The 15230-nt window shown below is 42.0% G+C and overlaps 2 protein-coding genes across 2 annotated transcripts in view; one reads left to right on the top strand and one right to left on the bottom strand.

The window, feature by feature from the left end:
• Positions 1-1392: 1392 nt before the first annotated feature.
• On the bottom strand, positions 1393-6329 carry cbr1 (carbonyl reductase 1). The gene is made up of 2 exons (XM_080203679.1): positions 5823-6329; positions 1393-2142 (listed from the first exon to the last, which is right to left on the bottom strand). The coding sequence occupies exons 1-2, from the start codon at positions 6211-6213 to the stop codon at positions 1706-1708; spliced, it is 828 nt and encodes a 275-aa protein (XP_080059805.1). The 5' UTR covers positions 6214-6329; the 3' UTR covers positions 1393-1705.
• setd4 (SET domain containing 4) overlaps positions 5124-15230 on the top strand; it is a 43767-nt gene continuing 33660 nt past the window's right edge. Inside the window, exon 1 of the mRNA XM_080203677.1 lies at positions 5124-5756. Within this exon, the coding sequence (XP_080059803.1) occupies positions 5627-5756 (130 nt within the window). The 5' untranslated portion in view covers positions 5124-5626. The remainder of the gene's footprint in view (positions 5757-15230) is intronic.

The following is a 15230-nucleotide window of genomic DNA, read 5'->3' as shown; positions in this document are numbered from 1 at the left end:
ATTAGCACTGCTCCTTCACAACACCCCAAAGACCTGGGTTTGATTCCGGCCTTGGGCGACTGTTGTGTGTAGAGTTTACATATTCTTGCTGTGTGTGGGTTTCCTCTGGGTGGTTCCAGTTTTCTCCAACAATCCAAAATATGCAGCTTAGCTTGATTGGTCATGGTAAATTGTCCCTTTTGTTTGCAAAGATGTGTAGGTGGGGTGGATAAGCCATGGTAAATACATGAGATTATGGGGATAGGACAGGGGAATAGGCCTGAGTAAGGTGCTCTTTCAGAGAGTCTGTGATGAGCCAAACAGCTTCCTTCTACATATAGGGATTCTATGGTTCTTTGAAACTGTGAATCTCAGAGTGAATGGTAACAACTACAAAGTTTCTTTAAATTCTCACTTATTTTTCATGGTGGTGTGGCCTAACTGATGATCTTTGAGACATGATTACTGCTCCAAACAAATGCCAGGAAACTGAGGTTGGTGTTTTAGCAATTTGCAGTTTACACACTTTGCTCACAAGTCTCTCCCCATTACTCCCTCATGTCCACCCACATGACCACCCATCCAGCCATCACCATCTGGCTCTCACTCTGGGTGATGGTAAAATATGGGCAATTACTGTTCCATTACTTGCTGGTTGCAGCTTCCACAATGCATCGTAAACAGACTGGCCAAACACAGTTTGACAGGACTCCAATGTTGACTGGTTTGACTGAAATGAGTTGAATGTGAAAACACGGTTCATGTTTAGAAGAATTTATTGCAGTCACTCAATTCAAACCTTTCCAATCACTATTTATGGTTCCAAAAAGGGCAGCACAGTGGTCAGCACTGCTGCCTCACAGTGCCAGGGACCCAGGTTCGATTCCTGGCTTGGGTCACTATCTGTGTGGAGTCTGCACGTTCTCCCTGTGTCTGCATGGGTTTCCTCCAAGTGCTCCGGTTTCCTCCCACAGTCTGAAAGATGTGCTGATTAGGTGCAATGGCTATGCTAAAATTTTCCCTCACTGTACCCAAACAGGTGCCGGAGTGTGGCAGCTAGGGGAATTTCACAGTAATTTTATTGCCGCGTTAATGCAAGCCTTACCTATGACTAATAAATAAACTTTAATTTTAATACTTTAAATAAATTTTAAAATTAAGTACTGTTTCTTTAAAAAGTCAGCTATTCAAGTGTGGCTAGTTTATTCAGCGAATGGCTGAGGCATTTGGAATAGATAAGTCACAAGTTGAAAGCTGCAGTTGAAGTGTGACAATTGACCTCAGTGCCACTGGGTTGGGAAGAAGAATGAAAATCAGATACTCCTAAAATGTATCCAGCAACTCCTCTGGCGAGCATGGGTATCTCAGCAAGAAACAAGCAAGCTCATCAATAATATCCTCTCAAGTCAAAGATTCAGAAGACAATGTTTACTGATTTTAAAAGTTATCAAGAATGTACATGTTTAGCAAACCTATTTTTTGTTAGTGTGCAGTAACCGAACTAAAACTATACAATGTCAGTAGAACAATTATTTTTAAAGTGACATATCATTTCAAGACAAAATTTAAAAGGCAATGAGATGGGAATTAGTTCATGCAAACAAAGCCCAGTGCCCACCAAATCAAATTGCAGCCTGTTATTGTCCATTTTCATCAGTGTGCGGAAAATAATCTTTAATTCTTTTTCTCCTCTGCTTTGCCTCCCCTCTGCCCCCAGCCTAAAGGTTTACCATTTCTGAACTGTTTTATTGACAACAAACTCCCCATGTGGGCCTGCTGCCCCTGCTGGGAGAAGAGCTAAGTAAACCGGGGTCACGGCTCCTTCCTCCACGGTCCCAGGGGCATTGGGACCAGCCATGTCGGTTTTCACCCAGCCCGGACAGCAAGCATTCAGGAGAATCCCATCTGCTGGTCTCTCCTTGCTCAGCATTCGGGCGTGGATCCTCGAAAGGACCGTGACCCCAATCTTTGATACCCCGTACGCAGTGGATGCCCACCCCTGTTGGGTGTGCTCTCCTCCCTTAGCATCATTGACAAATTTCTTCATCAGCTCCACCAGTTCCTCCTCCGTGATGTCTGTACTGCGGAATTTCTTCTGGAGCTCTTGACTGCAGTTTCGCAATGCACTGCTACCCGAATCACTGGAAACATTCACAACTCTCCCTGCAGGTTTAACAGGAATCAAAATCAGATAACACACAAGGGCACAAAAAACTCAAAAGCAATAACTCTCTCTCGTTCATTTTTATTGCAAGTAAATTATCCCTTAATTGTCTACATTCCAGGGAATTTTAAAAAAAGTTTCTCTAGTTTCTTCTCATAATCTAACCCTTTTAGCCCTTGTAACAGAATGGTGAATTTGTGCTTCCCTGCTTCCAAGCCAATGTTAAGAAATGGTGTCCAAATTTATGCTCTAGATGTGATGTAGCCAATGCTTGTACAACTGTAGCAAGTTTTCCCTAACCACCCCATCCCCATATACGGGATGCAATGGCCTAGTGATATTATCACGAGACTATTAATCCAGAAACTCAGCTAATGTTCTGGAGTCCCAGGTTTGAATCCTACCATGCCAGATGGTGGAATTTGAATTCAATAAAAAACAGCTGGAATGAAGAATCTACTGATGGCCATGAAACCATTGCCGATTGTCGGAAGAGCCCACCTGATTCACTAACATCTTTTAGGGAAGGAAATCTGGCGTCCTTACCTGGTCTGGCATACATGTGAACCCAGAAGCACTGGAAATCAAATGTGGTTGACTCTCAAGCGTTCTCCAAGGGCAACTAGGGATGGGCAATAAGTACTGGCCAGCCAGCAATGAATCATAGAATCCTACAGTGCAGAAGGAGTTCATTCAGCCCATTGAGTCTGCACTGACCACAATCCCACCCAGGCCCTAACCCCTAACCCCATGCATTTACCCTAGCTAGACCCCTGACACTAAGGGGCAATTTAGCATGGCCAATCCGCCTAACCTGCACATCTTTGGGAGGAAACCAGAGCACCCAGAGGAAACCTACACGGACACGGGGAGAACGTGCAAACTTCACATAGACAGTGACCCAAGCCGGGAATTGAACCCAGGTCCCTGGTGCTATGAGGCAGCAGTGCTAATCAATGCGCCACCATGTCGCCCCATTCTCTAGCCATGCTGTTGCAAAGACCAACATTCCATCAAGATACTTTTTACACAAGACTTTTACATTTTAGCAATCGATATGAAAGAACCCCCCCAATATCTTTGGATCTCTGCTGTTCACAGTTTTTCAGAATTTAAATAATACTATCACTTTGCTGGCCCAAAACGGACAACCAAATCCTTAGCTGTATTGAAAGTCCAGCTGCTTGTTTTTCCACACTCAATCTGTTATTAATGTCTCTTTGTAATTTTATGTTTCTGCCCACATTACTTAGTATAAGAACAACCTTTGTGCCATTGGCAAAAATGGACATATCGCTATTTGTTGCTTTGTCTAAGTCATTAAGAAATAGTGAATAGCTCAGCGCAAATCCGAGTGGGACATTTCCTTCAGCCACATATCATTTTGACTTGTAACTTTATTGATATTCCTTCAGTGCCATCGGGTCAAATCCCAGATTCCCTCCCCAACAGCACTGTGGGTGTACCTATGCCATGTGGATTATAGTGGTTCAAAAAGGTTGCTCACCATCACTTTAGTAATGGGCAATGAATGCTGTCTTAACCAGCAATCTTCACATCCCATGACAGTATTCCTGAAAATAACTCCCCCACCCATTCCATTAAATACTTTAGTTTCTCCCACATGCTTTTTTTAAGATAGATTGGTGGATCAGATTCAGGTTCCTTTTGCACTTGTTACACCACAAGTGTAAACTATTGACTCCATTGTTTAAAGCCAAAGTTAATGGTGAGCTGCGCTTATGCTGCTTGGCAGGAGGTACATGTAGAGCAGTAAGAAACAATCCTACGGCTAATGAGGTTTCTTTTAACTGATGCGCCCTGCCATCATTATTAGCCTGGAAAACGCACAGACTATGGCCACGATATCTAATCTTCTAATTTTCCTTGAAGGATGCCTTGCATGCCCTGTTTAAAAGCAGCTCCCAACTATCAGCCAGTCAGCCCAACAGGGACAATGGAGAAAATTTCAGAACCAATTATCCATGATTAAATGTATTGCCATTTGGAAACCTCTAGGCCAATAAACTCAAATCAGCATGGAATTGTTAACAGCAAATTGTGTTTGATTAACTTGATCAAGTTTTCAACTAATTACTACACTAATTAAAGGGGCAACACAGCGGTTGGCACTGCTGCCTCACATCACCAGGGATCCAGGTTCGTTTCCCAGCTTGGGTCACTGCCTGTGTGGAGTTTGCACGTTCTCCCCATGTCTGCATGGGTTTCCTCCAGGTGATTCGGTTCCCTCCCACAATCCAACGATGTGTAGGCTAGGTGGATTGGCCATGCTAAATTTCCCCTTAGTTTCAGGGGGACTAATTAGGGTGAATGCATGGGGTTATGGGAATAGGGCCTGGGTGGGATTGTGGTCTGTGCAGAGTCAGTGGGCCGAATGGCTTCCTTCTGTACTGTAGGGATTCTATTCTATGATAAGGGAGGGGATTGGCGGTGTTTGTATAGCATGGTAACACAATGGTTAGCACTGTTGCCTCACAGCACTAAGGACCCAGGTTCAATTCTGGCCTTGGGAGACTGTGTGGAGTTTGCATGTTCTCCATGTCTGCATGGATTTTGTAAACAGAGAAAGAATAACTACAACAATGATTTTAACAACTATAATGAGAATATTAGCTATGAAAGGATTATTCTGGCTGAGATTTTTACTGGGATTTTTGGTCATAAAGTTGAGAAAAAGATACTAAAATCTGAGGTCACATATCAACCGACTCAAGAACAACTTCTTCCTTGCTGCTGTCAGACTTTTGACTAGACCTACCTTGCATTAAGCAGAACTTTCTCTACAACCCAGCTATGACTGTAACACTAAATTCTGCACTCTCTCCTTCTCTATGAACGGTATGCTTTGTCTGTATAGCACGCAAAAAACAATGCTTTTCACTGTATGTTAATACATGTGACAATAATAAATCAAATCAAAATAGTAAATAAACTTTTACTTTACATGGACAGACTCCTTTGTCTCAACCTCACCTCTGCCTATTAACTCTTAACAATTGCTGAGAGGCAGAAAACCTGTTGAAGAAGCTCTTTTCTGTAACAAAAACAGAAAATGCTGGAGAAACTCAGCAGGTCTGACATCACCTGTAGAGAGAATGGAGTTAATGTTTTGTATCAGGATGCCTGTCACTCTGATGAAGGGTCATCCAGACTCAAAGCGTTAAATCATTAACTAAATCTACTGAATCATTCACTGAATGATGACTCAAGATCATTCTGTTCACCTTCCTCTTGCGCATTTTTTTTTGCCAATTATCTTAAAACTGGTGTTTGTTTACTGAGCCCCCCTGTCAAAAGGCAACCCTTTCTCCCGACTCATAGCCTTCATTACAAAAACAGGAAACACTGGAAAATCTCAGCAGGTTTGATAGCCTTCACTTTGTTGGGTGCACCTCCATTCCTGTTATGATACCTTAATAAGCGGTTAGTCCCACTGTTTCCTTCACCACAACATTCAGGCCTATGTTAAAGGCTCCATACAGGCTGTTGTTTGGGTTGTTTACCCTCCAGGACCGATACACAGAGTCTGTGCTGATCTCTCTGCAACAAGATCCCAAGTGCTTCCTATGCACTGCAATGGGAGTAAATACCTGTGAGTGGACAATGAGATGTCTTTAATTGCAAAGTATATGTACATATCGCCAGTTGTGTTCAGTACCTTGGGGTTTGATGATGGGGAGGAGCTCAGTGCACACATCCCGGGTGCCGAAGAAATTGGTGGCCAGGGTCACCTCAGCCTGGGTCCCGAACGGGGTGGTGTCAGCTACTTTGAAGGCGATGCCGGCGTTGTTGATCAGGACATCGATGCCCCCGTAGGTCTGGGCCATGAAATCCCGCAGCTTCTTGATGCTCTGCCGGTCATTGAGGTCTAAATGGTGGAAGAGGGGCCGGAGTTGCTGCTGCTGCAGCTTTTGCACTGCCTGCTGCCCGCGCTCCCTGTCCCGGGCTGTCAGGTACACATCGCCCTCAAACTGGGAGCACAGTACCCGCACCACCTCCAGACCGATCCCTTTATTAGCTCCAGTCACCACGGCCACCCGCTTGGACATGTTGGCGGAGAGCAGCCTTGAGTTAACACCAACCGGGTTCGATTCCAAGCCGAGAATGAGGCTGATTCGAGGAAACACTCAACTTCGATACAGTCAGCACAAATGCGCAGGTGCAGAATCAGTACCCTCCACTCCAACCACAAGCACTTACATTCATATAGCGCCTTAAATCTGATGATACCTTATCCAGGAATATTATACTTTCAGCATGACACCTTGACTCTCAGCATGACATGAGAAATTAGCAATGGATGTTCACATCCCATGAGAGAATGTAAATTTAAAAAATTCCCTCTTGACTACTTTAGTGACTGCTTCAGAAATAATCAGTTAGTTCTGTTAAACATGAACCGCCCTTTACAATCCATGTTGTCTCTCCCTAGTCAGCTCAAATTCCTCTCATACTCAGTTACTACGTAATCCTTAATTATAGATTGCATGTACACAGATATTATGATTAATAGGTCCAAGTTTCTCCCTCATGCTTTTCTTCAGATATAATTATGGATCAGATTCAGGATCCCTCTGTACTTGTTACACCACAAATGTGAACGATTGGTTCTAACAATGGAATCAGTGTTAATGGTGAGCTGTGCTTATGCCGTACATGTAAAGCAGTAAGAAACAGCCTAATGGCTAATCAGGTTTCTTTTAACTGATGTGATGCACCCATGGTTACTGTGGGGAATTGGGCTACAAAGCACCCAGGCTATCGCCACAATAGCTAATCCCCTTTGGGGATGGGGGTGTGCCAGAGGACTGGAGGATTGCAAAGTTTATGTATGTTCTGTTTAAAAGTAGCCCCCAACTATAAGCCAGTCAGCCCAATGTGGGCAATGGGGAATCTTTCAGGGCCAATTATCCATGATAAAATGTATTGGCATCTGGAAACCTGTGGATCAATAAATACAAGTCAGCATGTAATTGTTAACAGCAAATTATGTTTGATTAACTCTATCAAGTTCTTCAATGAAGTAATAGAGGGGATTGGGGATGTTAATCTGGCATGGTGGCACAGTGGTTGGCACTGCTGCCTCAGTGCCAGGGACCCACATTCAGTTCCTGCTTTGGATGATTCTTTCTCTGTAGCTCTGCAAACTGATTCCTTTGTGTCCAGTTCCTTTTAGAAAGTTACCGAGAAGATGTTTCCGCTTCCCATTACAGCAATACATTTCATGTCATTATTAAAGCCACTCACTCACCAACAACTTGCCCTGGCCCTTCCACGCCGACACTATAGTTAAGAAAGCCCACCAACGCTTCCAGTTTCTCAGGAGACTAAGGAAATTTGGCACGTCTGGTACAACACTCACCAACTTCTCCAGATGCACCATAGAAAGCATTCTTTCTGGTTGCATCATAGCTTGGTAAGGCTCTTGCCCTGTCCAAGATTGCAAGAAAGGGTCATGACTGAAGCCCAGTCCATCACTCAAACCAGCCTCCCATCCATTTACTCTGACTACACTTCCCACTGCCTTGGAAAAGCAGCCAGCACAATTAAGGAGCCCACGCACCTCGGACATTCTCTCTTCCACTTTCTCCCATCATGAAAAAGATGCTAAAGTCTGAGATCACATACCAACCAACTCAAGAACAGCTTCTTCCCTGCTGCCATCAGTCTTTTGAATGGACCTACCTTATATTAAGTTGTTCATTCTCTGCACCCTAGTTATGACTGAAACACTACATTCTGCACCCTCTCCTTTCCTTCCCTACGTACGATATTCTTTGTCCATATAGTGTGCAAAAAACAATACTTTTCACTGTATACTGTTATGATGCAGAGTTTGATCCTTTTGGGGAAATAACGCTGAATCCCCCAAGAGAAATACCTCACCTTGTAATCCGTTAAACTTATGTGGGAAGGTGTGAATTGTCCTTCAGTTACGTCGTGGTTAACAAACAGAAATACCCAACACTCACTTTAAAATGACCACAACAATTTATTTATTTAACTAAAAGGGAAATTTAACTAAACAAGTAACATACTGAATAAAATAAGATTCTAATGGAATGATGTTCAAATAAATACAATACTCGTTCATTAATAAAAAAAGTAATAATTGAATTTAGTCACTCTCAAAAAAATATACGACCAGGTTTTGTATTTTCCAGAACCTTCTGGAGTTTCTCGGGTTGATTTCTCTATCTGTAAGTTCCTACTGATTTGGTACTTTTCACTGGTTAGATGTTGCATTCTCTTAAGACACATATAAGGCTGGCAGAGTTAAAAGCTGAGAACTCTTAGCTCTTGGCAACTGGCATTTGCTTTCTCCCTCACAAGGCTTGAGAGGTAGCGGTTGCTATTGACTGTTTTCCCCCTTGCACTCTGTGTCGGATGTTGTAATCACCATCAAATTCAAATTTTGTATGTTCTTGGTAGCTGACTGTCTGCTTTACATTGATTGAGTAAAATTAATTTAAAAATCGTCTTGTCATGACTATTGCTTGGCTTTTTGATACAAATGTTTCAGCTTGAATTCAATATCTACCTTTCATTTTAAACCTCCAAACACTGAAGCAAAACACTAGCCTTTAAAGGGACACCACAATGCTTTTTTTCCCTCTAGCATTTTTAGAATTTTTTACATCTTTACCAACATCAGATTCCAACTTCACAAACTCAACTTCACAATAATACATGTGACAATAATAAATCAAATCTAATCAAACCAACCATTCTATTTATATGGTTCTTGGCTGATTTTTGTCAATTATCTTAAATCTGTGTCAACTGGTTAGCAAACTTTCTGCCAGAGGAAATACTTTCTCTCTATGTAGCCTTTCCCCTCATTATTCCTATTAAAGCTATACTTAATCATATGGGAAGATAATGGCACAGCTGTAATAGTGGACAGACATTAAACTATTAAAAGGATTCGGATGAGGGGAGACTTAAAAATGCAGAAAGAAAGGTCAAGGTGCAAAAACAGTATAGCAATGTGGCTACAAAGACAAGCTGAGTGGGACAGGAAGTGTGAGAAACAAAAGAATTCTGGCAGCAAATAAGGTCTTTGCAGGGAATTGTTGTCACTGAAATTGCACAGTGGTTAGCAACGCTGCCTCACAGCGCTAGGGACCTGGGTTTGATTCTTGGCTTGAGTCACTATCTGTGTGGAGTCTGAATGTTCTTCCCAGGTCTGCATGGGTTTCCTCCGGATACTCCGGTTTCCTCCCACAGTCTGAAAGATGTGCTGGTTAGGTGGATTGACCCGGACTGTGGTGACAAGGGGAATTTTATTGCAATGTTAATGTAAGCCTTACTTATGACGAATGAATAAACTTTATTCTATACAGACACTTCAACCAGTTTATCACCGATTCACTCAAGTGCTTTTACTTCATATGGCAGTCAAAGGACAGTGATTCAAGCATGGCTTTATTAAAAATACTCACAAGTTAAAGAAACAATTATTAAACAATACATTAAGTTAACTTTAAAGAAATAATTTTTACACAACAAAATAAACTTTCCCCAGACTAGGCTAATTGCCTGAGAAATAGGTACTACCCAGTCTGGTGAAATTGATTGGGCTATTGAATTCGATTCACCGTGATCACAGTGACAGATGAACTCAGGGACCTCTTACCACAAAGGTGGATCTCGCATGCCCGCTTGCATCATCCAGGGTCACAGTAGTTTGGTGATATCTTCACTGGAGTTTGTGTTGCAAATAGCATTTTTTATCTCCCCTCCCTTTTTGAAGGTTCTCTGGCATTCAGAGTGTGTGTGTGGGGGGTGGGGGAGGGTTGGTGTCACAATGCCCAATGCATTAGGCCAAGTCATTTTAGTTGTACTTACCTCTTTTCAGGGTATAGTTAATAGCAGGGAGTCTGGCTGAAGCTAGGGAATGTACAATCATAATGTTTGCTGGCTGAGTTCCTTCTGATGGGTTTTGTGCTTTAATTACTCTTCCATTGTAAAGTTTGAGCCTCCCTATTCAATATGTAAGCGATCTGCGTTCTGGTTTCAGGTCATGTTGACTTCCCTATTGTTAAAATGAAGTACCCCTGCTCAACATGTGAGTAAGGTTGTGAATGTTGCTCAATCCAACATGCAAACCAGCCTCCCGTCCATTGACTGTGTCTGCACTTCCCCCTGCTGTGGCAAAGCAGCCAGCTTTGGACTCCATGCATCCCAGACATTCTCTCTTCCACCTTCTTCCTTCGGGAAAAAGATACAGAAGCCTGAGGTCACGTACCAACCAACTCAAGAACAGCTTCTTCCCTGCTGCCATCAGACTTTTGAATGGAACTACCTTGCATTAAGCTGATCTTTCTCTACACCCTAGCTATGACTGTAACACTACATTCTGTACTCTCTCGTTTCCTTCTCTATGAACAGTATGTTTCGTCTGTATAGCGCACAAGAAACAATACTTTTCACTGTATCTTAATTTATGTGACAATAATAAATCAAATCAAATCAAAAAAATGGTCCCTATTGACTTTTGACCTGTGGTAACCTCATAGAAGCAGTTTTAGTCAGCTGTATCAGTTTAAAGTATCCAATTTTATGCTGAGCCTAATTTCTCAGGCCGATGTTCATTTGATCGCAGAATCAAAGTAAAAAAAATGAAATTCATGGATTTTTATCTGAATACAGATAGTGCTTACTATAGAATGGATGGATTAATGGCACAAATGGAGGTCGATCGTTTCAATTTAGTCACCATTGAGTGTTTCAAGGTGATCAAGGTTGGGAAATAACAGTTCCAGCACCAACAAAGACAGATAGAATGGCAAAAGAGGTGGATTAGTCCTTGTAGGAAAGGGTGACACAAGGACATTAATGAGAAAGGATCTAGCTTGTGAAAATCACAAAGTGGAACCAGTATGAATTGAAATTAGGAATAGCTGGAGTCAGGAAAGACTGCTGAGAGTAGTTTATAGGCCCCCTAACCATTGAGCAGAGCACTAAACAAGAAATTATTAGAGCCTGTAACAAAATGTAATAATTGATTTGATTTATTATTGTCATATGTATTAGCATACAATGAAAGATATTGTTTCTTGCGCGCTATACAGACAAAGCATATCATTCATAGAAAAAGAAAGGAGAGAGTGCGGAATGTAGTGTTACAGTCATAACTGGGGGGTAATAACTGGCTTGGGAGAGGGCAGCAGAGAGACTTTACTAAGAAGCATTCCAGGAGAAGTTGGAGCAGTCACCTCGACTGAAAAGTGAGAAGCAGAAGAACCTTTCCAGTGATAATTAGGAGGAAGAGCATCAACAGAGAGCAGCAGGGAGACTTCACTGAGGAGCATCAGTTGGACATCTCACCTGAATGATGGTGTCTCCAACAGTGCAGCATTCCCACTGTTCTTAAGTGCTAATGTAGATTTTTGTGCTCAAGCTCTGGCGTGGGACTTGAACCCAGAATCTTGTGACTCAGAGGCAAGAAAAGGTATCAACTGAGTCAAAGCTAATGATCCATTTGATCTATGAATTTGGTGTTGTTATCGGAACAATGATATCTTGTCTAAACAGATCATCCAGGTTATTTTCAACTTATGCCTTCAAGTCACTGGTACAAAACAGCTTATGTTCATATAATGCTTTTGCCGTAATAAACATTGTCCAAGCTTTATTTGTTTTATAAGTAGCATTATAAGTAGCAAGTAGCATTATAAAACAAAATATGACACCAAACCACAGGACTTTAGGTCAGATGACCAGAAACAAAATGATCAAAGAGGTAGCTCCTAAAGTGTGTATTAAAGGAGGAACACAAGGTATTGAGGTACATTCAAGAGCTGAACATGTTGTCTTGGATTTACTGCCTTGTCAGTCCTGATTCGGTACTCTTCCTCAACTTGTTCTACCCTATCACTGAATATTCAAGAATATTTCAGTATTAAACACTCCTAGCTACTGGTCTGTTGGAATTGATTCTGTACACAGTCACGCCAGTAGGTTTTAATGTGCATGCTCAGGCAGACCTTTCAGAAGAGGAAATGTCACATACTGATGTTAATGACCAACTTAGACTTATGCTCACCATGTTGCTTCAAGATTCATACTCATCCTCTAATGGAGACTGCCATAAGCTACATTCTTGGTGTTAGTTGATTCGCAGATAACAACAGAGCCTAAGCAAACATAACAAAGTGAAATAACTGTTTGCCACTTTCTTGTCCTTCTAGTAAGGACACATATTGCTGCACAATATTGTGACTAGTCGTTAAATGAAGGGCTGGCATTAGGGCCATACCCTTTCTGCTCTGTGTGACCAGTATAATAACTTTGTCAAAGCAGACTGTCTCACTTCAGGTAACACATGCAGTTTCACGTCCAAACTTTAAGAAATGTGCAAAATTTGGAATAAAAGTCATCCTGTTGATGGATAATGGTCTACAGCATGCATTCACAGAATTTGCAGTGTTTTAGTGGTCATCATCTCACCAGCCTCAAAGCAAGAAAGCTGTCAAGATCATGAAATGACTCTTATCAAACTGCAAGAAGTCTGGTGAATCAAAGCTTCTAAATCTGTTAGATTTCAAAACACAAGGAGTGAATGTGTAGGTACAAGACTTGTAGAAAGACTTAGGTATCGTGGCTGCAATCACTATTTCCTAAAACAAGAAAACTCTGACAGCCTCAATACTCGAGTAATAAAAGCACTTGGGTATATTTTGGCATGGAACATCAGCAGTTGTATACTGACTAGTACTGTGATGGGAATGCTAAGGCACTTCAAGGAATACCCAGTGGTGATTCAGTGCAGGTGAAATTCCTTAGCCAGTGTATTTGGAATGCTGAAACATGTTTATATGTGCTGGCTCTGAGAAGTTACACTGTGCAAATTGGAGATTCATCATACCATATGAATCATTGGCTGTAGATTTGTACTAATGAGGTGTCTGCAAGCAAAATCCCTTGTAGTATATTGTAAGAGCCAGTTATAAGTCACATGATATGTTAAGCACTTGTTGCACAGTAGGAAGCAGTAAATAAGGAGCTGGATAGATGAGAAACAATCGGCCAATTAAGAAGAAGGAAATGCAGTGATGGGCTGCAGGAATATTCTGGTTATAGGAAGTAGTGTCGTGAACCCATCATATGTAAATTTCTGTACTTGTACTTATATTTCCATTGCGGTATTTCAAAAAGCAGATAGGTCCATTCAGATTTTTGGAGATTGTAAACAAAAAGGTGATGAAGAATGATACTTACCCACTGCCAACTGATGAAGATTTGTTTTCTCATGTAATGTATCAGAATGACTAATCCAAAAAAAATTCCAAAAATAAGCAATTTATGTTGTTACAAGCTTAAAAATAACCACTTGAAGCATAAGTTTCGTATACTGAATAAATGTCATGATGAAAGTTTCATTTTATACCTCTGTGCTGAAGGCACATGTTCACACTGGGCTTGATTTAAAACATTTGTAGAATGGTTTACACAATCTTGAGACATCTCCAAATGTTTTGGTCACTGAATCATTACAGCAGAGAAGAAGGGCATTTAGCCTGTTCTCTGTAGGGATAATCAGCCTGTCCAATTCCCCAGCTCTATCCCAAAGGTCCTACAAGTTTATTTAACCTCATGTTCCCATACAATTTCCTTTTGAAATTATTGATCATCTCCACCTCCATACAATCCTGTAAGCAACAAATGCCAGGTCCCTCGTTGCATTAAAAATGTCTCCCTCACATCCCTACTGCATTTTTTGCCAAAAGCTTAAATCTGTGACCTCTTGTTCTTGCACCGATGGCAACAGCTTTTCTTTGTCTGCCTTGTCTCAAACTTCATGTCCATCAGCACCTTCCTCGGTCCCCTTTGTTCCAAGGAGAGCAACCCCAGCTTCTCCAACCTAACTTTGAGCCAAAATCCTTCATCCCTGGAACCATTCTGGTAAATCTTTTCTGCCCCCACTCAAGAACATACCCATCCTTCCTGAAGTGGGTGGCATGGTAGCACAGTGGTTAGCGCTGCTGCCTCACAGCTCCTGGGACCTGGGTTCAATTCTGATCACAGGGCACTATCTGTATGAAGTCTGCATGTTCTCCCTGTGTCTGCAGGGGCGTGCTCTGGTTTCCTCCCACACTCTAAAGATGTTTTGTTGATTTGCCATGTTAAATTGCTCCTTAGTATCGGGGAAGGTGGGGGCAGAGGGGTGTTAACACAAGAGGCCTCACAGGCTATTCAAACTAACTGTTGAATTCAACTGTACCAGTTGGCTGTACCCCTGCTGCTTGGCAGGTAGTCTTTGCAACTGCTCAGCTGCTTCCTGGATGGTCAGCCAGAGGTGGGAACCAGTTAGCCTGCAGATCCGGTGCTGGTGTTTATAAAATTCCTGCTCCCACCTTCAAGCCTGCCCTTAAGGGACTGGGAAGATTGTGCCCTCAGTAAACACAGGAAGGAACTTCACATTTTACTGAGTATCTCCAGGAGAATTGCACAACTGTTTCTGATGCAGAGAGTGAAATGTCCATATTAAAACAAAAAAAACAAATTGTGATATAACTCTATTTCAAAGAAGAACGGGGGATTTTTCCCAATTTCCTGCAAAATATTCATAGAATCATACAATCCCTACTGTGCAGAAAGAGGCCATTCAGCCCATTGAACCTGCACCGACAACAATTCCACCCAGGCCCTATCCCCATAACCCACATGTTTACCCTACTAATCTCCCAGACACTTAGGTGCAATTGAGCATGGCCAATCAACCTGACCTGCGCACCTTTGGTTCTTGATATTCATAATGACCTTTCAGCCAACAGCACAATTAAAAGGTTATCTGGTTGCTTTATAACATTGCCAGAAGTGCAATCCTGTTGCGTACATAATTGGTGGACATTACAACAGTGGCCCCATTTTAAAACTACTGGACTGTAAAGCATGATGCATTCTGCATAGGGAGAGGCAAAAGGGAGCAAATGGCACATTTTGAAGGAGTGCACAGGGATAGAGCGACATATTGCAGTTCAGTAGTTTGGATCTCTGAAGGTGGCAAGATATTTTCAGAGAATGGTTCACAAAGCATATGGGAACTTGTATCATAAAT

This window comes from Carcharhinus amblyrhynchos, chromosome 15 (genome assembly GCF_965287045.1).
Source record: "Carcharhinus amblyrhynchos chromosome 15, sCarAmb.v2.hapA, whole genome shotgun sequence".
NCBI lineage: Eukaryota > Metazoa > Chordata > Chondrichthyes > Carcharhiniformes > Carcharhinidae > Carcharhinus > Carcharhinus amblyrhynchos.
This window is presented reverse-complemented; position numbering and strand designations above follow the sequence as displayed.